The 24,717-nt window shown below is 41.3% G+C and overlaps 1 protein-coding gene across 9 annotated transcripts in view; it reads left to right on the top strand.

Moving 5' to 3' along the window:
* The window catches only part of ST3GAL3 (ST3 beta-galactoside alpha-2,3-sialyltransferase 3), a 188,175-nt gene that overhangs the window by 66,317 nt on the left and 97,141 nt on the right, over positions 1–24,717 (top strand). For all 9 annotated transcript variants that reach the window (XR_014184203.1, XM_082054126.1, XM_082054128.1 and 6 more), the window contains one exon: positions 8,170–8,262. Coding sequence is in view for 8 of the 9 variants with exons in the window: in XM_082054126.1 (XP_081910252.1) it covers positions 8,170–8,262 (93 nt within the window). In the remaining variant the exon portion in view is untranslated. The remainder of the gene's footprint in view (positions 1–8,169; positions 8,263–24,717) is intronic.

Genomic DNA, 24,717 nt, shown 5'->3' with positions numbered 1-24,717 from the left:
TCCGGTATCACTCTCCAGCCTCCAAGGGGACAAAGCTTTGCTATTCCTGAGTCAGGGATGCTGTGAGACCTCTTAATATACATAATAGCTTTGGATCCCATCTATACATCTGGCTCTGCAACATATTGACATAAAGAAATCTCCCGATTACCTGCATGTTATATGAAAGAAGTGCTGCCCTCTGTCAGTGTTTTACTGTCTTTAGGATGATTTTGGTTGATGCTTCAATGATACGGGAAACAGTGAAAAATAAATCACTGTCGATCTTTTCTGTGGCTTTCTGCTCTGTCAGTGGGCTCTCACATCCAGCTAAACACTGAGAGTTTCTCTGAAATGAAGTGTTCCATAGCCTGGCCGTGTTCTGCAATGAAATGAGCTACATTCTTTGGAAGGAAGATTTGGTGATTAAAACCTCAGTGTAGCCCATTTCCTGATTTGGCATTTAAAACAGCTAAACACTGGATTTTGACATTCAAATCTACCAAACTGTAGTATCCACAGACTTAAAATTGTAATTTTTACTGTGATGCTTTGAGATTTCTTTGTTCATCTTCTTTGTGTTTTGTTTTCACCACAGCTATAGGCTTTGAGCGAATATCTTTGTTTTCAGGGGTAATGATTCCTACCAGTCTGAGGAGGGGATTCCTGGATTTAATTGAATTATTCTCATCTCTTTAGCACTTATTTATCTCTCCTGGACCTACACGGCTGGATTCATTACACTACAAATAGAAAAACACTGTGCGTGATCCAAGGAAAGCATTGCCCGTTTGTAGATGTAACAGATGAGGGTTGGTGATGAAGACTCGAGGGTTACAGCAACAAAATTATGACATTTCAATTTATCTTTTTGCATTCCTTCATTTGGCCAAAAATGGATGTGATAGGTGAGTGGTTTATTTCCCATCAGACTTAATTGGCTCACTTTTTATGGCCCTTGTGCTAACAGTGAGATTTGAGAAAATAAAGAATCACAGCATTTTATTTTTGCAAGTTTTGAGAATTGCATGTTCTAATATTAGGGAACACCTTCATTTCTGATTTGGGGATATAGAGTTTATTGAAATGTTCTGTAGACAGTTCTTGCAGAAAGCAGGTCAGGTAGGAACCCCCATTGACTGCTGAGAGAGTTTTTATTGACTTGTAAATGAGTCCTAAGACATCCCATCTCCAAATAAGTGACTGTCCTCCCTTAGGTCATCCTTGTCTCTCATCTGTAAAACCAGAATGATGATATTTATTATTGAGGATGGGAACCAGTGATTTTGGATTTATGGAATCTAGGATAGATGAAAGTCCAATAATATGCACTCAGGAGTTATGTTAATTATCAGCAAGTTACTTCATCATTAAGCTGAAAGTTTCTTTGTTCAAAGATTAATAAATAATCAAAAACTCAGGAGCAGTCATCTTCACCTATTTTCTTTCTTTTTCTTTGTTAAACAGCTGCCTTCTGTGGAAATAAAATTTCTGTATTTCATGCTTTTTGTTTAGACTAACAATTGGTATTTGAACCCGTTGTTTTCTCCTTTCCATGTTTCTCTAAAGACACAAACAAACCCTCGAATGGACTGTTATCTTTACTCCTTACCCGTGTCTATTTGCACACCATTCTGCCTTTCTGTGCTGCCAGTCTCAAAGGCAAGATGTAACAGAAACATAGGTTTTCAAAAAAGGGGAAAGCCTATAAAAAACAGAGGAGATCAGGATATTACTCAATTCTTGGAGGGGAACGCAGCATGAGGTCACATACAAAACGTGCCATGGACTTTGCTTGGATTTCTTTATCTGCATCCTTGAATCTCTTTTTATAAACTCAGCATTTAGTTTATTTACTTATTTAAAACAAACAAACACTTTATAGCCTGACAAATTGTGATTCTTTTGTCCAGGAGGATCCCAGCACTTCTTTAGAACTTGATATAAGATTATTAATTAAGAAGCTGCAGGCAGGTTTCTGGGATCAGTGAACTCTAAGAGATGGTACAATGACATAGTCCTTTCTGATGCTTAAATCACTTGTAGCTGTATTTCCTAAGATGTTCACGCATTTAGCACTGCTGAGACTAACTTGAAATTCCTTCTTCTGTCTAGTGGTCTAATTCCAGGACAGGAATGTGTGGTGGTGGTTTTTTGGGTATGGGTTTTTTTTTTTTCCCCTAGTATGTCAAAGACCAAGAATGGAATTGAGGAAGGAAGTGGGATCCTTGTGCCTTTTGTGTTTGTCCAAAGATGACATTTCCCAAAGGGTGAAGGGCATTTCCAGCGTGTTACTGGTCTGTGGCAGTTGTTGTCCCCTTGCCCAGCGTGCGTTGCCATAAGGGGCAGCGTTGGCTTCGTGTCGCATCTTCATTCGGGGCTGTGGAGATGGGTCATGGGTTTTGGTGGAGTGCCTTTAAAACTTTGTTTTCCTGGGCCAGTTTAATGTAACCTAATCTTCTTCAGCTGGTGTTCTTGAGCAGTCCAAATAAATAAATAGAAGTATGTGTTGATTGCCCTCATTAAGAAATTAATTTCAGAAGAAGCCAGTGCTTAGTGGAGAAGCAGAACAGGACATTTTTTTTAGCGTGCATCATATCTTTTTAGAAAGAGGGATTTGGGCCATCTCTCCTTCTATTTAGTCGTACAACCTCCTTGAGGAATTTGCTTACATACTGAAGTCACATTTGAAAATATTTACATCCATTTAGCTGGCCACAGTGTGACAGATGCATTTCCTGTCTCTTCCAGTGTAAGCATTCTGCTTTTCCTCCTCTTTCTATCTCTCCATTCCTTTCTTTTCTTTGTTTAGTTTTTCCTCAGCTGGAACTAGAAAAATAGCAGCTATCACATGATGGGGCAGTGTAATTCTTTGAACCAAAGTTTGGAAACTTCCAGCAGCGTTATAATCAGAGCTCCTTAAGCTTTTGTCTCAGCGTTTCCTAAACCACGCTGTGTTGCTGTTGAACGTGGAGCTCCAGCCGCTCACCAAGAGGAATGTTCATCAGATCGTCTTCTTTCCATAGCGTCTCGTGCTCAAGGAGATTCTGCCAGTCCAGATGACATGGTGATCATGTCATTTAATTGTAAAAGTCAGATATGCAAAGGCATTTTTCAGTCCCCTGCTGTTACTGTGTATGGGACATGAGTACTATGTAGGTGAAACATGCATTTGTTTTTATTAACAGAAGTCATGATCATGAGCCAGCAATGGGCCCTTGTGGCCAGGAAGCCAATGGTACCTGGGGTGGGTTAGAAGGGGGTGGTCAGTAGGTCAGAGAGGTTCTCCTGCCCCTCTGCTCTGCCCTGGGGAGACCACACCTGGAATATTGTGTCCAGTTGTGGCCCCTCAGTTCCAGCAGGACAGGGAACTGCTGGAGAGAGTCCAGCGCAGGGCAACAAAGATGCTGAAGGGAGTGGAGCATCTCCCGTGGGAGGAAAGGCTGAGGGAGCTGGGGCTCTGGAGCTGGACAAGAGGAGACTGAGGGGTGACCTCATTAATGTTCATAAATATATAAAGGGTGAGTGCCATGAGGATGGAGCCAGGCTCTTCTCAGTGACAACCAATGGTAGGACGAGGGGTAATGGGTTCAAGCTGGAACACAAAAGGTTCCACTTAAATTTGAGAAGAAACTTCTTCTCAGTGAGGGTGGCAGAGCCTGGCCCAGGCTGCCCAGGGGGGTTGTGGAGTCTCCTTCTCTGCAGACATTCCAACCCGCCTGGACACCTTCCTGTGTAACCTCATCTGGGTGTTCCTGCTCCGGTGGGGAGATTAGACTGGATGAGCTTTCCAGGTCCCTTCCAATCCCCTAATATTCTGTGATTCATTGACTTCTCTTTCTCTCTGACAAGTGATGTACAAAACAAATAGCATTCAAAGATCTGTGACCCCTTGATATTAATTAAAATATAAATGAAGCTACACCCCAGCCACTCTGGTTTTGTCTTTATTAGTGTCGTGTTTGAAGCAGTCCCAGAATTTTGAAGCAAACGTCAGCATTGTTTCCTACTGTATGCTGATGGAGTTCACAAACTGGTTTTGAAATTTAGTCCTGGGCGTATTTTGGGGAAACTAAACTGAAAGATTTATTCCAGGAATCTATGAAATGCAACAATATTTAATTGGGGACTTAAGGGTTCATACTGAAACTTGACCTTTTGGTCAACATTGAGCCAAGTATGTGATGGATACATCTGGACATGGAAGTCTGACCGGAATCCCATCTAGAGTAAAATGCCTTGAGTCCGGTGTAGTGTAGATACGGGGTCTTAGCATTAACTGCTTTGATCTAGCAATCTGCCCTTTTTTGATCTGCCAAATTACATTTTATTATTACTTCATAATAACCACTATGTTTTGCCTGGGAGAAGAGACCAATCCCTACCTGGCTAGAACTTTCCTTCAGGTAGTTCTAGAGAGTGCTGAGCTCACCTCTAAGCCTCCTCTTCTCCAGACTAAGCAAGCCCAGCTCCCTCAGCCTCTCCCCGTAGGTCTTGTGTTCAAGTCCCTTCACCAGTCTTGTTGCTAATAATAATCTAATAATCTATTAATATCCTTTCAGCTGCCTCCACCAGCTCTTTAACCACCTCAGCCTGACTGACTAGGAGCATGAGAGTCAGGAGCTGGAGTTGATGTGCTTGGACCTGGGAGATGCAGAGGAGATTTGCACCTTTGTGCCATAACAATCGTGATGGCGCTGGGTGGCTTCCCGCAGCGCCCTTCTGTGTGATCCTGGGATTTCAGGCACCGAAATGCTGCTAGTGAGATGAAGCTATTTACTAGAAAGCACTAAAAGTAGCATTGCTTGGTTTGGTGCCTAGTTCTTGACCCATCTGTTGTAAGCAGCGCTCAGGATTATAAAATGAGAATCAAACATAAGCTTTTGCAATGCTGTGCACTGTGTTCTGATAACTGCCAGGCAGCCTTTGCAGAATCTACTTTCAATAGTGGTGCTTCTTCCATTTGGAAATAAGAAACATAACTAAAGAAGTAGCGATATATGTAGCAGTGTAATAAATACACTGTCATTGGATATGAAGGAGATGCTGATCCATACACTTTAGTTCTGTACACTGTTTTTGTTATGGAACTGTGTACCTACTAACAGCATTGTGATTTTTACAAAGCTGGATTCATTTGAAAAAGGAATAGTTGTCTGTGGGATGCTTCGTGCAGGATGTTTTGCAGTCTGATTGATGGCAGAGCAATCTCTGTGAGATCTGTGAATCTTGCAGGAAAAAACACAAAGCAAATTTATGTGTCTAAAATGATGTTAGCTTGGATAGCTTTGTGAGGTAGCAGAATGGTAGACAGCACAGCTGTATCCAGCCTTACTTTACATGTTTTGCTTTGAGTTACACCTAATAAGGCTTATCATTATGAGCATGCTGGTAATGACATTATAGCCCAAATGTGTAATCTGGAGAAATCAAGCAAATAAAACGTGTCCCTAGATGGATTTTAAATGTAGAGTGCCCGCTTCTGTTTTTCTTTAGCCTGCTGGTTCAATGCATGGCCAGAAGAAAGGAGATGAGCAAATGTTGAATGATATGAGGTGGCAGCTACAATTGGCTTATGAGAGTTGTTCTGCCTCTGGCACTCTGGATCATGAACTTCATCACATCCAAGAAATGTTAACAGCTTGGCCCTCGGGCTTTAACGGCTCCGAATATCTTTGTGGGTTTCATAATTGACAGCTCCCCCGTCAGTACGTGGCACTGATTGGCATTCTGTGCCACTCGAATGCACGAGGGTTTCAGCCTACTATTCTTCTGCAGAAACACCACGATGGGCATCTGAGTGACATTTTAATTTGATAATGAAAGCGCCATTAAATCAGAAAAGAGAAAAATGCCTGTTTGTGGCACCAGATATTTTGTATGACCACTGAGGTCATTTGAGAAAGGCCTGCTGTTGAAATAGCTACACGAGTTTGCCAGCAATGACTCACTGCTGTGGTGGCTCCAGAGAAATTCCAGTTGCTTTCTACTTGTTTTTGAAGATTTTGGTATTAGAGATTTCTGTATTTTGCTTAAACAAAAACAATGCCGCAACGCTTAAGTTTGCTTGATAAAGATTAAGTTTTCCCACATTTCCTCATATCTGAAGTGCTGCAACAATCTGTGATCTGCACACCCTACTGTCTCTATTGACTATGTCAGAAGGGAATATATTTTGCCACCATTAAAAACTCCTGGTTTGTCAGCAACAGGTCTTTCCTGTGCCTGTTTCTAAAGAGACCCTGATTGGAATCAGAGCACAAATCATTCCATGCAAGTCTTTGGGATTCAGACTTCTAGATGATCACATCTTAGATGCTTTCTCACCTCTCATTTAGAGATGGATTATAATATCACCTGTGGAAATGGAACTCATGGATTTGGGTTGTGCTAGACAATGTTACATTTACATCAATCTCCCCATGTCTATATAATGTATTTAGAGAAATCTAAACTGTGCTGTAAATAATTGACAGTGTAAGTAGTCAAATGTATTGTTCTGCCGTCCTATAGATGCAGAATTGTGGCAGTAAAATATTACGTTTTGACAAAAACTTTGCAAGAAATCTGTGGCAAAATTAGAATCAGATCCATGTTCTTAAGCTTTTCAGTGCTTTTCATCTGTAAAGGTCTTAATAAACAAAATGCTTGTAGTGACTTGTTATTTTCTCAAGTTTATTTTGTCTTCTAGCTGTTGAAGGTTTAGATTTTTGTTCAGCAGGAATAGATTCTACTCTTTAAGAAGTACATAGATTTAGGAGGTTTGGTACCATATGTGGCTAATTGTAAAATTACCTGTCCATCTATTGATCACCTGTTTGGAAATGGCTAGTGATCTTTTGGGTGGTGACCGCAGGACTAGTACAAGGACACTTAGTACTAGTTCAGCATGGAGGTGCTGTCTGTCAGATGGGTCATTTTGCCAACCAGGGTTCTGTTTGTGCCCCTGCTCACAATCTCTTCAGGACCTTCTCTTCAGCTCAGGGTTCCACTCACTTGGACTCTCAATCTGTGCTCATCACATCTAGCAGTGGTTTGCGTGTTAAGTGATGCTGGTGATGTCCGTGTCGGTGATGCCTGGAAAAGAAAGCATGGTGGTGATAATAACAGGCTCTTCCAAATAGTTTTTGTGGATCTACTCTGCAGATCTGGACCGTTATCCTCATTTGACTCCTACTGCTAACCTGTAGGGGAAAACCTTTCATTACTTGCCTACTGCTAACAAAGTGGTGCAGCAAATACAGTATTATTGATGGATTCTTTGCGGTAGTTAACACTTGCAACTTCCACTGAAAGTTGGACGTGTCATTGTAAATGCCTTTTTTTTAGGGGGGAGGAATATTGATAATTCTCATACTGTGGCTGACACCAAGATATCTAGTATAAATTTGAAAGCACAAGTGAATTAACCCTTGTCATGTTATCGTGAAATGGATTAATGTATAAGTTTTGCAGGTGGTGAACAGGGACACAAAATCAAATGTTTTTTCCAGGTGACTCAGTAGATCTATAGTAAAAATATATACTGGACTTAAATATCTTTTCTTGAATTGCTAATCTTGTTTTTGTGCAAAAACTAAATGGAAAAAACAACAACAAAAACCAACCAAACAAAAAACTACAACCAAAAAAACCCCAAGCCCCACAGTATTCTAAATTTTGCATGAAAATAACTAGGCAAGCTGAATTAAGACACATCTTGACAGAACAGCAGCAACGTCATCTGTTCCAAATACTGAAAGGATGCGTCCCTTGATAACGTGTCAGAACTGCTCGGCAGTTTGTTTCAAATGCTTGAAAGTTGTCTTCTAAGTAATACTTTTCTGTAACTTTAACTTTGATCATACTTTAGAAAAATAGCCAAAGCAAACTGCTGTTTATGTTTCCGTCCTTTTGAAAGGTTGAAGTCTAAGATGGTATCTTGTTATTTTTCTCCAATGAGATTCACCTTCCTAGGCATGAAAATCTTTCAGCAAAACTAGTGATTTAGTATTTCAGGTATCTTTAACCCTGTCCTTCGTTTGTTGTTCTCCTGTGATGCTGTACGGCAACAATAAATACCCATCTGTGTTTGCTGTTGTTCTTCACAGCTGTTTTTCAGAAAAGCTATAAGGAAAAAAATAACTTGGATAATTGCAAGACCCAGTTCATAGCCAAGAGAGTCCTGACTCTCTACTTATTTTTTCACAGGCCTCCAGAATTGGCATCCAAGTATGCAAATTTCTCTGAGGGAGTGTGCAAGCCTGGTTATGCATCAGCGCTCATGACTGTCATCTTCCCAAAGTAAGTAATTACTGCTTTGGTTTTCTGTTTGTTTTCCCTTCTTCCCCGGATGACTTCTCATCCTTTAGGGTGGGTGATCTGCAGAGATTGACTTGAAAAGTGTCCTTACTCTGTAGCCTGATTGGTTCCAGGGATCATCGGTGTTGAAATTCTGGGCTGTTTGAGTGGTCAATGGCTTAACTTACTTCATTCTGACCAGGACCTTGCTCAAAGAGTCCTGTGTGTTGAATAATGAAACAAATTATGTTGTCAGTGCATGATACAGATGTGTGGTCAGGCTCACTACTCGTACCCAATGATGCAATCCCCTAAAGTGACAGATTAAGTTATCTGGAGTAGTAAAGTGTGGTCTTTTTTGTTGTGCTTGGGAGAACAGGGTAGAGCAATTCCTCAGGTGCCTGGAGGCTTTGCCACCGTGTTTTCCAAAGAGTCTAAGGCATGTTAACAAGTTGTGTGTCTTACTGTGTTGAGAAGTTGTTAAGGGAGGTGTCACTAGTTCCTTCAGAATTTATTTCCCTCTGAAAGGGTGGGAAGGTGCAGCGCTGCTTGGTAGCTCTCAGAAATGAGGAATGTAATCGTAACAGATCAACCAAAACTTACCTTTACATTTGGCATATGGCTTTCTCTAATACACTGTGCGGCTTCTGCGTTTCAAGGAGTTTGGACAAGTTCAGAAGACAGACGGGCAAGAACATTATACAGCTGAGGCTCAAGGATCTCAGTTTGGTTCATCAAATGGAACATCTGACCAAATAGTTATTTGACCTTTGTACAAGCTTCTAATGCACGTGGAAGAGATGCTCTAATGCAGTGACCTTTTTGGAAAAAGAGGTTGTGGACTTTTTAAAACAACTGATACTTTTCTAAAAGATAAGTTTTGTTTCTTTTGAGGAGGGAGTCGCTCACATAGAGGTTAGGTTGAGTGACCAAGCCTGAAGCTGGTGGTATCCTCTTGCTTCCTTTTTATGGGCAAACATGGTACCTGCAAACTTTGAAAAATTAAACCTGACATTGCCTTGTAACCAGCAGATACTACAGCCAGGCCTTAAAAACAAAACGCTAAGTGTTGAGACTATGTTCTCGATCACCAGGGTGAAACAAATAATTATCAGTATTATCTCCTGTGTGAATTTTATAACTTTGATTTGTATATAAATACTAGAACTGAAGGTAGATTCATTATCATCTTCTTTTTAGAACCTTCTGAGTGCTTTTAAATCTATGTTTGTGTACATATTACATGTAAATAGAAGGTAATTTACCTGTAGTAAGATGTCTGAAACTAAAGCCTTCCTTCCTTTATACAACTGAAACCTAACTGCACTTTCCAAGGCATTGCTGTTGTATTGATACTGGTGAGATAAATTACATACGCTGAAGAAAGAAGATTGTCTAGCACAGTTATTAAGGCCAGAAAAATACCGTCAATGGCCCCTTTTCCTGATTTGTTTCATGACACGAGACATGATGTTTTCTTCTGGTAAATTCATCATGGATCACAGGCCTGTTAGCTTGATTTAAAGATTTCAGTTGTTGGAGAATCTGGTAATAATGTGCTACATTATTCCTATGGATAAACTCATTATTGCAAAAATATTAATCTTATTTTAATTTCAAATTGATTTAAGACTTTGCCTTCAAGAAGGGTTTTTTTTGCCTGCTAGAATCCAAAGTGTTATTTATTCTCTGCCTCAGCAGCTACTTACAGATTGCTGTTCAGTCACCTTCTCCCTGTAGATAAATGCATTGAACCAATACCATGCAGAGAGGTAGTAACGTGTCTCTAGTCTAACTAGGTCCTTGTTGCGTTGTTCATACATTGGAAAATTATCTTCATAGTTCTAAAGACAGCGTCCCACTGGGCTTTTCTGTTCAGTTGCTTCTCTAGTGTGAGCCCTAAACCTCACTAAGGTTGACATTTCTTTCCATGATGTTCACTAATTCTTCATTAATTAAATTCAGTGTTGGACATTTAATTATTTCATTTAGGATTGGTGTAAGGGTGGCTGACCAATAGTACTGCAAAGAATTCCATGCTACACTTAAGCTTCTTTCTCTTCTGAAGCTTCTCTTTTACTTAAAGAACTATGCAAAGTTAATACTACCAAGCCAAGTACCATAATTTAATATATTTAGAATTCTTAAAGCCAAATTAGCTTGCCTGTTGATTTAAGAATATGAACTGCCTGATTTCTTTTATTGTAGCTTTTGGTTTCAGTTGCTCATAACATTAGGAAAACATTGTTTCTGCGGCTGACGTTCTTTGGGCTTGGTCTTTGCCATAAAATGTGTGTTTTTGTTGGGTTTTTATTATTTGGATAAAGTTGGTTTGGCTGTTTCAAGCATGAATAAAACGAATAAATGTTTTCCCATTCTAAAGGTTCCTGACTTTTTAGTGCAATTTTAAATGTAAATAGGCAAAATATGATGGAAATAGTTGAGATAGAATAAATATTTTTCAGAGGATGTAACTCTTCTTGGTAAGTGCTTCTTCAACAGTAAAAATGTGAGTTCAGACTTGACCAAGCATAAGCAAGCGCTACACAGACTAAAGAGCAATATCCTGAGAAATCTCGAGATGTGGTTGCTGGTAAGGAATGATTAATTTTATTTTATTTTATTTTTAAATGAGGTTCTCAGTCGATATGTTCTCATTCTAGCAGTGCTTGACGCCTTCATCAATAATCCTGGCTGGAAAAAATCCTGGATTAAGTATGCAGATGATATGCTTATTGAAGAGTACTAAAGAAAGGTTTGGTTACTTTTAGAGACCAATCTGGGCTGCCCGATTTAAATGGCCACAGTCCAACTAAATATAGTTTAATGCATACAATATGAAATGAGACATCTGGGAGGAACAAATGCAGATTATACCTTCACGATAGAAAAACTGTCTTGGAAACAGACACAGGGAAAGCTTCATATAATCTCAACAAAGCATCATAGCTGTAATGCTGTTTCAGGTTCATATGTACACACATAAGTTGAGAAATTTTGTGTGCAGCACTGATTTAAAATTAAAAACCCAGCTCTCCCCCAAAACCCCACAACCCAAGGCTTCTAGAATACTGTGTCCAGTTTTGATGGTTAAAGTCTGTGAAAAGAGGGGAAATAAGAGATGGAAGGAAAGCTACAAAAATGAACAAAGACTGGCTTAAACAGTAAAATAATAAACAAGGCTCCTAGAAATAAGTCTTCTTTCTGAGGCAGGAGTTGTATCCAAATGATGAGAATAGGAAAGAGCATTAAGTTTGGCAAGTTAAATATAAACCATAATGAGGTAGGCCAAAAAAATGTTGAGTAGCAACTTTATAAAGGCATAAGAAAAAATTAATGCTCTTTGTCTAGCTGTCAAAAGGAGAAAGCCTGCCAGAGATCCTGAAGGGCTGATACACGATCATGTTATTACATGGGAGCGAAGGGAAGGTGAAGCCCGAGCAGAGAGGTTATTTGCATGGCTATTCACTGCAGAACAGTTCCCACGTGGAGCCTTCCCTTCTGGTGGAAGCTGACAGAAGGTTGACGTTTTGGAGCAAATTGGCACAATGAATTGCTAGGAAAAGTTGTCACTTTGTGAAGAACTCAGGGAAGTTGCCGAGTTACACACGGTTGTGTATAATCATTGCTTAAAATGGCCTTAGAATGGAAGAATGAAAAGCAGTAAACGTGTCAGGCTTTTCAAGAGGGGCCCATGGAGTGTTTGGGAAACTGGAAACTAACAGTGAGCCTGGTTTCTATATGAGGCACCTCAGTAGAAACTATATTAAAAAAAAAAAGAATAGAATTAGTGTTCGTTCACAGGAATAAATGATGATAGAGGGGAGTCAAGTTGTCTTCTGCAGCAAGAACTCCTGCCCTGTAAATCTGTTCATGTTGCTTTGAATGACTGGAAGGGCGTATGATAAAGGGGATTTAACTAATACAATATGCATTTCTTAAACAAAAAAACAAACCAAAACCACCACAAAAACAACAACAACAGCAAACCCAATGACCAAAAAAACCCTCCAAAACACAACACCACAACCAAAAAACTCCCAACCAAACACTTTTGGGAAATTAAACTGGTGTAATCCTGTAGTAGTTAAGTAGAGAATAGGTAAGGATTGGAAACTGTATGAGAAGACTGGACGGAACAGGGATGTTACCCCCGGAGTCCTCTGGAGAATGTGTGCTGGGATCTCTGCTGTTCCAAGTGCTCGTAAACTGTCTGGAACAGAAAATAAAGAGTAAAGCGCTGACACATTTTTCCAGGAAGCAGGACCAAAAGCTGAGGAATGTCAGAGGGATCTCGCAGCGCTAAGCTATAGGGCAACAGAATAACAGGCCAAGTTCAGTTCTGATGGGTGTAGTGGTTGTCGAGAAGATTGATCTGACAGCAGACACCTAGTGATGCACTTAGTCATGCCTTGCAAATCGGGAAAGAGACCTTGGAATTACTGTGGGTGGTTCTGTGACTTACTGACCAGTGATGGTTGAAAGCCAGTGGACATATTAGGAGACAAATGCAGAAAATGTAAGGATGTTGTGCCCTGTATAAATACACCTTATGCTTCTATTTTCAATAACACATCTAATTGTCTTCAACTTATTTTGAAGCAGATCTAGAAGAATTAGGTATATATGGTGGTAATAAAGAGTAAAGAAAAATGTGGAGCTATTTCCATGCTCAGAAAGATTAAATAAATGTAGACTTTCCAGTTTGAGGTAAGAGCAATCAGGGAGCAGAGAGGATTGATGAGTATATGCAACATAGTGAATGGCATGGAGAAGGTGTTCAGGTGACTGCTTCCCTTAGTACAAAATTCCGGGATGCTAAATATAAATATATGTATCATGTCTAAAATAGATGAAGGAAGTGCTATTTCATGCTATTTCCAGTTGCATATTGTCTGAGAATGAGTTTCATAATGGACAAAATACTGAAAACAAACAAACAAACACCAATATTCACAGTTTGGTTGACTATAAAGATTCAAAACCAGGCAAGGAAATCTCTAAGTTGCAAGAGGCTGGGACCTAAATGGATGTTGAGGGAAGATTGTAGCTTTATATATTCCCTGTTTTTTAGGCTTTTTACTAAAATCTTGGGCAATGGACACAGGCATCGAGTGTGAGGCTAAGTGGACATTTGGTCCTGTTTTTCTGTTTGGTTTGCTTCTGGATTTTTTAATTATTATGCCATAAAGGCAAACTGGCATAGCTTCAGAAAAACATGCTGTAATCTGGATCATGACAGTGGCTCCCCACCAAGAGGAATGGACGCGTGATCTCAGTGTAGGAGCTGGCTCGATGGGCTGCATCTGCTGCTCCTTGTAAACAAAGGAGTTGTCTCATTTTTCACTTTCCAGGACAATATGATTCTGCCTCTTGCAAATCTCCCAACAGTAGATAGTGACTCAAAGTACCTCAAGTAAGGCTACTGGTTTTGGAATGATAGAAAGAAAATGACAAGCATCTTTGATAAAATGGCATCAGTAGGTCTTTGTTCAGTGAATTAGACTGTTTTTAGTAGGTCTGAGGTCACCTACAAGTCTGGAGCGAATGCTTTGACCTTTTTGTAGAAGGCACTAACTCATGTTTGCAGTGGTAACGCTGCCGTCTCCCGCATGTCTGGCCCTGCTGTGGAAATGATGCTGCCAGCGTCCAGTTCTCTTTCCTTTTCTATGCTCTGTTCTTTATCACACGAGACGGGGCCTCTGCCCACAGTTTGTGGCTGAAACGCCAGCCCGGACGAATTCAACTACTGACAATTTTCCAACCACAAGCTCTTGTAAGCTGGCAGCTATTTAATACTACTAGAAATTAGAGGAGGGAATGTGTGCAGCCTGCAGACTTGTGAATCTGTGTTTGGTAAGAGAACATGGGAAAGAAGTATTTAAAGAAAGATAAAGAGTATCTGAAAAGATTTCTGAATAAGAGGGAAAGGGGAAGTTCAACATACAACAAATCTATAGGTGTTGTGAGCAAAGCAGTGAATTTAACATTTGTGATTCAGATATGTAGGACTATTTTTTAGAACCAAGGATATGATGATAAACATTTATTTCTAGTGAACTGGTGCTAAAAAATAGGCTTGTATACATGAATCACAAACTTCTTTGCTATATCAGTTCAGAAACAAAATCAGCTTGGGTTGATTATTCTGGTGCAAACTTGCTGTCAATTAGCAATTGCCACTTCCTTCACTCTTTGTTGTTGTTGTTATTTTTCAATAGAGCAACCCACTCTCCATTCTGTGGAAAACCAGCTCTCCTGTAAACTCCCCTGCATTTCTATTTTCATGCTAAATTGTTTCTTTGTACATAAAGTTCAACATTTTTAAGCTTTCATATCAGTGGAGAATACGTGGCACGGATTTATGCCAGACATAGGAATTTCAGTTGCTTTCTCTAAAGTCATTCTTTGTTTTTCTGATGTTTAGTTCCCCCTTGATACTGTAGGTCATGGACTCTTGTGTGTGTCTCCAGTCATGTATAGCTTGTACAGCTCCACAAGACCTTTCTCTAGAGTTACAGGGTAGACTCCTGTCTCCTTGATACCAGAGCCTGGCAGAATTTCCTTTGCCATTGCTGTCTTGCAGATACAGTTTATAGACCTTTTATACTTCAGGGAAAAAAAGCATTCTTACACGCAAATGGGGGTGGGGGCATCAGGTGGAATTGGAGCTTTAGCAAGTGCTTTAATAGGGATTGGGATAATTGGATTGGGATAATTTCAAAATGTGGTTCCCTCATCCCAAATCTTTCCCCATTCATTTCCATGTCCCCTTCTAGGAAGCTGTGCCTCTTATAATAAGCACACAAGAGCATCTTTTCAGCCCACACTTCCCTGCTTTGTTACTTAGATATTCAGAAATTAAAAAAATATTTTTAAAAAGAGACTTTTTAACCTTCTGCTCAGATCTGAGTTTGTGTTTGGCTGTCTCGGTGCCTCATGAATTACTGTCATCTCCATCATGGGCTCGTACTGAAGTGACAGGGCCCGAGCTCAGAGACTGTCAGCGCAGGTGACGGCTGCGCCCTTTGGGACAGACTGTTTAGGGGAAGCAGAGGATGCCAAAGGATGGCAGCTTCACGTGGTTCGTGAGACCTCACTGAAGAAACAGGCTGGATAATTAGTTTGCTACTGAGGTTTGCTCTGGGAATCTCAAACTATTCCCTGACTGTAGCATAATCCATCTGCTGCTGTGTCTCTTCAGGTGCAGTGGGTACTATCTCTTAATATTTTAAGATATATATAATTGTATATATATGCTGAATTAGTTATTAGTAGTAGGGGGTTTTTTTTTGTCTTCTATATGTACAATAGAGATCTCATTGTGAAATACACTGCAGTGTATTCATTTTGGTAATTTAAACTGTCAGTGGCTTGTGTCCAAGAAAAGATTTGGCACTTCCAGAGGCTCCCCCTGAAGTCGGGGTCACAGTATCACAGCATGTTTGGGATTGGAAGGGACCTCAAAAGATCATCCAGTCCAATCCCCCTGCTGGAGCAGGAACGCCTGGGTGAGGTCGCACAGGAACGTCGCTGTGTCCCAGATGCTGCTGTGAAAAAGACCATCCCCTTTCCTTCAAAATGTGATTACTCCTGTTCTAGGAATGGAGAGTACCCAAACCCTCGTCCCTCCCTTAAGTTTCTTGTTCATGTGTGTTCAGGAATAGCGTACAATGATGGAGGAGATTGTTTCACAGCTCAAAGTTACGTTTGCTGTCCCAGTAACTGCTGTAATCACAGCCCTGTAGGGAAATTTGTATGTGCCGGTGTCCTAAAGAGTGTTTGGGGGTGCCAGAGCACTGACCTGGAGTTTTTATTGTGACTCTCCTCAGATGCTGTATCTTGCTTATTCTGCTGTTCCCACAGCAAAGACTAAGGAAATATTTGTTATAGAGGTTTGAATTACCATGGACAAGTTGATGCAGGTGTATTTTCTCTTGGGAAGTCCTGAGCATCATTAGCTTCCCTCAGTTTCTTGGTTAACTCTGGCTAAAGGAGATCAGTACTTGCATGAGGGGAAAGGAGGGATGACAGAGGACTTGCCTGTGTCCTGGCTGGTTGAGCCGTCAGTGTTTCCAGTTTCTCTGAGCCATAGGCTGGGTTCGATGCCCGGCTCGTGCCTGGGGAGCCGGAGCGTGCCGCTGCTCACGTTTACCTCCTGTCACCTCCTTGCTCTGTGTTTTGTAAAACCAAGGCTAAACAAACACACAAGCCGAAACACGCACACCGTAACGCTCCTCAGATCACTGCTGGTGTGTGGGCAGCACCTCCCCACCCAGAGCCCCGTGGCTTTTCCAGTAATACACCATCCCGTGCGGTCAGCTGCTCGACCCACTCACTGCTGGCAAAGGGAGCATTTTGCACTGCTCTGCCTTTCTTTCCTTGTGATTTTTATGAATTAGTGCCTTTTTTCCCCCCATATAGTTTGGTTCTGGAGTGATGATTTTCTATTTCGCCTCTGCAATTTGTGTGTTAGGTATTATATACAAGTTGAAGGCGCTTACAAAGAGAATGATTTTAAAAAAAAATATGTATTAATGTCAATTTTGAGTGACAGAACTGGGTCAGAGTACACAACAGGTCCCATTATATGTTCCTTTGGATAATTCCTGTGTTTGTTTTTATTGCTATGTGCTCATTTGGGAGACTTAAATCTCTCACACTTCTTAAAGGTGAAAAGTATGTTATCTCACAAAATATATTTTGTCACAGCTGGCTGGGCTTTAGTGAACCTACAGCACAGCCTGTTAGGAGACATTTGCTTTTAATGTTGAAACTAGGATTGTTGGCTGAGCTGTTGGTGCTATTTGTAAATGGGGCAATTGGATCACCCTTCACAACACCTTGGCTGCTTCAGTCCCTTCCACCTGCCTTGTCTGAAGGAGGAAGCTGGGATTAAGAGGCAACATTCAATAACTCAAGTTCAGAGTGTTGCAAACCTCTGGTACAGAAACGGTGGTAACCAAAGCTCCGTTTGAAACGCGCTCAAATAACTAATTTCTCTGCAACAGATTCCCTGCATTCATTTTTTTTTTTTTTGTAGAGAGCAATGATCAGGAATGTAATTCCAGAGATCAAACTGTGTATTCAGAACTTCACTGCTAGATCTTAAACTCATAGCACCGATTAACCAACTGGAGCTTGTACTTCAAACCCAACTTCAATGGCAGCAGCTCACTCCTTCACTCCTGGCAGCCCCTGAAGGTTTGCACGCAGCTGCGGTCGGGTTGAAGTAGACGTGGCATAACATTAAAGTGGATTTTTACCTAAAAAAGAAAAAAAAGGCTTGTTTTCAATGCATCCCCTTTCTCTATGGCACTTAGCTTGAGGAGTTCATGCTGCCCCTTGTGCTGCTCCATTACCCGAGGAGCATAACTGCCTGTGGGCAGTGCAGTAAGCTGGGTAAGTAAAATAACGTGAGTTTTCCCTCCTCCATTCGTCTACTCTTTTTGTGCAATATTATTTTTTAACCCGGATCAGTTCACTGATCCAGTTGATGGAATTCCCAAATCATTACACCAGCCTTGCCAAGGACGCAGATTGGGAATATAAAGCTAAGGTGATGGGACTGCACACACTCTGTAAGCCCAGCTGGGCACCAGGACAGAAAAGGTGGGAAGGTGCAGTGCCGCTTGGTAGCTCTCAGAAATGAGGAATTTAATCATAGCAGAGCAATCAAAACTTACCTTTACATTTGCCTTACAGCTTTTTCTAATGCACTGGGTGGCTTCTGTGTTTCAAGGAGTTTGGACAAGTTCAGAAGATAGATGGGCAAGAACATTATACAGCTGAGGCTCAAGGATCTCAGTTTGGTTCAGAGGTGTGGGGAGCTGTTGGCCAGGAGTTAGGTATCTCATTTCACCTTCAGTTTGTGCAGATTGTTCTCACTATCCTGTGCTTTTTTTCATCTTAAACCATGTGCAAAGTCATACATGCAATGCCCAAGTGCTAATTATGACAGCAGAATCTACATCAGATCCATTTTTGGAGCTGAAATCTTTCATGTTGAACCGCTCTCGAGAGTTTAAAAAAAAAACAAGAGAATCCATGTGACGTGCAGGCTTTGCGCCTGAAAAGTTTGTCTTCAGATTCCTTTTCGTGACTTGTGAATGGAGACTGTTAGATGAAAGCTGGAACACGGGCGCATGGGCCTCACGGTGTGTGCGCCTCGCTGGCTTCGCCAAAGGTGCAGAGCAGATGCGCTGGCGCTCCAGCGTGAGTGCGCTGCAGCTTCTGCCAGAGCGGGAACCGGACCGCCTTTTTATTCTGTTTTGCATTATTTTGTTATCCAGAATTCTACAGTTATTTCCAAATTATGAACTTTAACCAAAAATAAGGGACAGCTTTGCAAATATACAAATAAACAAACATATTTTCCTGAGCGTGTATGGTTGTAATAGAAGCTATAAACTCAATCCATACCGCCAAATAAGCATATTTTATTGTGCATGTGTTTGGGCTCCATTGCTGTCGCCCATCTGCTCTTAAAGCTATACCAATAAGAACGTTTGACTTTCAGAAAAAACCTTGAAGCAAAGATTGCTGGAGGATCTAAATGCATTCGAGCGAATGAAAATATCAGTGAGCGTGAAATGAAACGAATGAAAAATATCAGTGAGCATGGAAGTTAAGCGCTATGTGTAATATCGCTGCGGTTTTGATATGCATGTCTTACCTTCTTATCTTTTCCTCAAATCCCCCCAGTAAGTGTTTTTGGGTACCTCTCTTTTTATTAAAACTCTGACTGACTGTCTGAAGGTTCATCGCTACTGATCCAGCCCATCATCTCCACCGAAGTTCCCTGGTATCTCTGAAGCTCTGTCTGGCACCAGTGATTTCCTCTTGCTGTAGAAAAGTATCCAGCTTCCCTCAGAGGGTCTGCATTGTGTTTAGAGTGAATAATTATTCCTCTGAACTCCCTACTGGTGGTTTTCATCGAGTTTCCTATCTTAGGGTAGATTTCAAGTCAATTTACTTTCCTCTTCTACCTTTCCCTCCTCATCTTTTACTGTCACACTTTGTTCTATTATTGAAACATTTCAGGAGTGTCAGTGCATGCGGATGCTATTACCGAGCCGATGTACATTGGCTAAGAGTTTGGATGAAAAGCAAGCCTGATAACTTATGCAAGGTTATTAGACCAAATTAGAAACAGTCTGGGGAACCCTGCAACTCTACATCAGGCAAACGATGGTAAAACTGGAAAGATTAAAAATTCTCTTTGTAGTGACATGAAAAGTCACTTGAGAATGTTGTTCAAATAATATTGTAGAAGCTGTGACTCCACCGCAGCATGAACAGCATAAGCTCCTTTGGCAATTATTTTCTTGCTACCTTTTGCTATAATTCTGAGCTAATTATGCAGTGAAATCAAACCCATAAATTAATTACTAAATGCTACAGTAGCAATGCTGTAACTGTTGTAATAGGGATCGCAGTAGCTTGGTGAGGTTCCTGCAGTTTCCCAGGACTCTTGCTCACCGGTTCAACCCAAATCACTTGTGATGCTGGAAACCAAGGCAAGTGCGTTACCACATACTGCAGCAAAGCTGAGTGCAATAGGGTGACATATTTCACCAGTATTACTCACTGTGTTTTTTAATTCCGCTTCTATTTTGCTAAATTTCTGAAGATTTATGCATTCAGGAAAGAAATTGTTTCCTTTTTGTGTAATCTGCCGTACTTGTAAGAATGATGCCATCTTTTCTCTTCTGAAACACTTTGAGTCATTGGTTGACTTGCACGGGAATTTTCTATGTGTGAGTCAGGGCTGTAATTTACTCCAGTGTCCAGCTTGTGAAGCAGAAAAACTGTGCCCAGCTCTCTTGAGAGAAGTGTTTCGTTGTGATTTTCCTGAAAATCATTGCATCCACCATGCTAATTTGTTATTCTTCCAAGCTTAATCAACTGATGTAAGCTTCAGAGTTGTGCACATTTCAAATAACACATCTTGTACTGTTCTTGGAAAAAAAAGAGAGGAAAAAAAATTTCAGAGCTTTATATGGTTTCCCCTTTCTAAATTGATGTTTGTGTCACACCAATATTAGCATGTTTCAAATCTGTTGATCAGCTGTGCCAGCCTAGGTTCGTATTTACACAAGTGCATGCCCAGGAGGAGATGTAGAACCACACTGCTAAAAGTGATGTCACTGTGATAAAGAGATTGCTGAGAAAAGAATTGGTTTATCTAGGAGTGACCCTCTGTGGGGTCTGAAACCAAGAAGAATATATAAATGTGCCTGTGCACAGACACACAATGCTTTACATCTTGCCCTCCTAGATAAAAAGGTGCATGTGTATCTGCTTTTATCTCTGTTATGGACTCTCTTCTGTCTGTAATGGAAGGTGATGCTGTATTAGCCACCTGAGGTGTTCCTTTTTGGATTTTTATTTTGTTTTTTCTATTACAGAAGGTTTACACTGAGATAGAAGACTTGCCTGTGGATGAGCTGTTCCAAATATAAACGGTTCCTATGAACGCTTCAGGAGGGGTGGAATAGTGTTAAATAACCTGAAAACAAAAGGCAAGGGAAAGCTGTTTGGGACATGATGGCTTTCTTTCCCTGTCCCTGCACCACCACTGGGGTCTGTGACGCTGTGACGTGCTGTCCTGGGCTGGCCGGGCACTGCTGGGCTGAAGCTGCAGCACAAGCAAGTCCATAGGACAGCAGTGTTGTGGTGGGAAGGTCTCCTGCTCCACCTTGGCAACAAAGGACCAACTTTGGAACGATCCCGGGGACTAGATGCTTCACTAAACAGTGAATTAGGGATAAGCAGCACAGCGTGTATCTGCTCTGCAAGTTTTGTTTATGTTTAAGAATTTGTTTGTAAATGTGTAACCTGGTGGATAAGTATTTAAAGCCACAGTATCCGGCTCCATGCAGGCTTAATGCAAGCTGTGGCAGAACAGGCAACACCTTAGAGCCAGTGGTGGCCAGCTGTTTTTGGTTTTGATTTCTTTCTTAAACGGTGTCTGTGGAGTTCAGGCATCTGCAAAGGAAGATGCTGGTCCCGAGGCTCTGTTTAACAGGCCAGCACTCAGTCCATCCTTGCTGGACTTGTTCCTGCTGCTCTTGGAACAGCTGAGAAAGGATTTCCAGAATTTGAAGGAAGCAAGATATGCTTGCAGGTCCTGATTTAAGTGAAGAAAACCACAAACTTTCTCTGTCTTTTTCCCTTGTTGGGGATTGTAGTCAGTACAGGTACCAGGCATTTCTTCTCCCTTGGGCAGATCTGATCTCCTGGGTAATAACAACTATTTATGGAACAACAAGATACCAGTTTATAAACGCTAGGCTTGTTTACTTCTGCTCTGTGGCTGCTCATTTCACATAGGGGTTTCCTGTCTGTCAAGGGTAAGGAAACTCAGCTGAGTAGACACATCTGTAAAGCAGTAATTTGCCTTGCTCTCCTGGAGGAAGATCTGTCCTGCTCAGCAAAGTTGTCCACCTGTACTTAGTAAAGATGGTATTTTAGCAGGAAAGAAGTAGTGTCATGTTTTCTAAGAGGAAAAGAAGAACTGTTCTGCTTCTCTCCTCCCAGATCTGGTATCTGCTGCTCATAGGGATGTGGGGGAAGGTTTGAAGTGGTGATCTTGTCTCTGAGAATCAGATTCTTCAGTACTGCATTACTAGGATTTGCTGTAATTGGGGGACTCCTAAACCGTGCCCAGACGGCAAATGAGAGGAAATAGTGATCATAGTTCAGTTTGAGTTTGTTTGTTTGTTTCTTTTTCCTCTCTCTTTGCATTAATAGGACTTGATTTCCAGTGGTTTACTCTCTCCTGTGGGTGGTTAGAAACACAGAGGGTAAGCAGCACTTCGTTCTGCATAATTAGCTGCCAGACATTGCACCCTCTGAGAAGGGAGGAGACAGTGATGGTTCCAGGCCATCCAGGAGGAAACAAGCCATGTCTGCAGTGCTCCAAGATACAGAATAATTAGCTCAGAAATTCAGAGCTGTGTGAGATTTGCTGTGCTGGCTGTTGCACGTTCTGTCTCCATCTGAACTGTGGCCATGCAATGATGGACTGCTGAGATGTTTTGATAGATACCAGTCAGAGGGATGTTTTTGACAGATTTTTTGTAATGATTAATGTCACTCCAGGCAGTTGTTTGTGTTTCTACATGTTTGTTTTTATTCATCTCTTATTTGTTTCCCTTTCGCAGTGGTGCCCAGTTCATCATAATGAGATTCAGGAAGCTGAAATCGTTCTCTATTAGTGAGGCTACTGTAAATATTTTCACTGACAGAACTGTCTTTATTCAGTTAAGATCTCAAAATATTTGAATATTGTTTTATTTTAAACAGTTAGAAGATCTAGTTATTCAAATAAAGTGATACCAGGAGGGCAGTTTATTCTGAGACAATCCTGTCTTTAGCTAATCTAAAGAAATTGTGCTCTCCGAAGATGCAAGAACCCCAATGAAAGGCAGAGGGAAGAAGCATGAGAGGAAACGGAATGTGAAAAGGTTCGCACAGACGAAAGCATTTATTACTAGATCTAATTTTATTTAACAAAGTTGGTTGGCCTCTCTAGAAGCACACAAGGTATCGTTGCCTGCAGTTGATAAGATGAGTAATAATCCGAGTTGCTGGAGAGTGTGAAGCAGCCATCACTGATGCGACCGTCTGCCTTGATAGGGGAGATGACCCATAAATATCCAAGACATCTGGCCTAGGAAGAGCTCTCAACAGCTTGTTCGCAATGACCACTCTGTGGCTGTTAAGGAGTAAAAAATTAAGCGGGAAAATCAGTGTTAAGTACCAGAGCGCTTAAGGTTTTTCTGGAGTTGAGGGAATCTCTCATTTCTGTGCTATTTTTTAGCATGGCACTGCCCTTCAGCTTCTACTGAGTTTTCTTCCTAATACCTAAGGCCTGGCATGTCAGCCCATCTAAAGTGTTAGGCATGTAAGAGTTGAGGTTCCCAAACTTGTCCTAGGTTGCAGGTGTTGAGGGGGTTTGCCTGCTACATTTTCGTTTGGGTTTTTTTGGTTTTTTGGGGTTTTTTTGTAGACTACAGTGCACTTTCTGCTTGTCAGACAAACAATTTTTTTTTTAAAAAAAGCCCGATTTCTCTAGAAAATCACCATTTAAATTCTTGATCAGTAGCTTGGAAATAACTACGAAACAAAAGCATAAAATTAACCAAGTGCAAACTTCTGAATATGTCTGACATCAATCTCTTAATTTCATGAGCTGCTAGAAGATTTTGGAGGCCTGTCTTGGCTGTGGACGCCAAGTGTCAACTCTACAATACTCTGGCTCCGTAATGCTGCTTTTCACAGCTGCTTTTCATAGCGTTTTTAAGTCTTCCACGGGACTTTGTAAATCCTGTATCAGGAGCTGTGCTCAGTCTGCATTCGTCCTAGCCATACTGGTTCCTAGCTGACCATAGCTGTCTGTAGACTTCCCAAAGTACAGTAATGGTACAGGTGAGAACCTGAAACAGGTCTCTCAACTTTCTTGGGGAGTTTGGGTTCTCTAGCTATGCCATTTTGAAACAACTGGTTCTAGATGGCACGTGCCTACCCAAACCTTAGGTCTAGAACAACATAAGAGGGCAGAAAAGAGCTGAAAGTCACTTCAGTCTTGAACTCCCTAGAAGCTGAAGGTGACAGGACTAAGTGTATTAGAAGGTAAAGTAACTGCATCTTTGGGTTGCAGCTTTCACATTTAAATTTGAGTACAGGCATTTTGGAGGGGCGGCGGTGAAAACAGCCAGGAGAGGATTATATCGCGACGTGTAGATTAGAGTTCTGTTTTATATTTGTTTATTCATGTGTGTGTGTGTTCTGTATTTCTACCTTTGTACCTAAAAACCTGACTTTATGTCATGTTTAATACATTTCCACTTATTAATGTTTATAAATATGTAAAGGGTGAGTGTCAGGAGGAGGGAGCCAGGCTCTTCTTGGTGACAACCAATGGTAGGACAAGGGGTAATGGGTTTAAACTGGAACATAAGAGGTTCCACTTAAACTTGAGAAGAAACTTGTTCTCAGTGAGGGTGGCAGAGCCTGGCCCAGGCTGCCCAGGGGGTTGTGGAGTCTCCTTCTGTGCAGACATTCCAACCCGCCTGGACACCTTCCTGTGTAACCTCATCTGGGTGTTCCTGCTCCATGGGGGGATTGCACTGGATGAGCTTTCCAGGTCCCTTCCAACCCCTAGCATTCTATGATTCTATGAAAAGTCCTCTAATTTTGGGAAGCACGGTGGGACTGGATGGAATGGGCAGACTCTGGGACAGCCAATACGACTAAGAGAACATGTGCCAGTGGTCCGGAGGTTCTGTGTGTCAGGAGCATTTTAAGGGGGCACAGGCTCAAGGAAGGGAATATTTAGCTGATTTGATCTCGATCCCAGGGCCTGGCAGCCCCTGGAAGGTTTCTTTACCTCTGGCAGATACAAACTGATGGGCTTCCAGTGAGGGTAGCTCAGGAAAAGACCCCACAGTT

The sequence above is a fragment of the Streptopelia decaocto genome (assembly GCF_964273445.1).
Source record: "Streptopelia decaocto genome assembly, chromosome: 5".
Lineage (NCBI taxonomy): Eukaryota > Metazoa > Chordata > Aves > Columbiformes > Columbidae > Streptopelia > Streptopelia decaocto.
The sequence above is the reverse complement of the archived record's forward strand: the minus strand, read 5'-3'. Positions and strand labels throughout refer to the sequence as shown.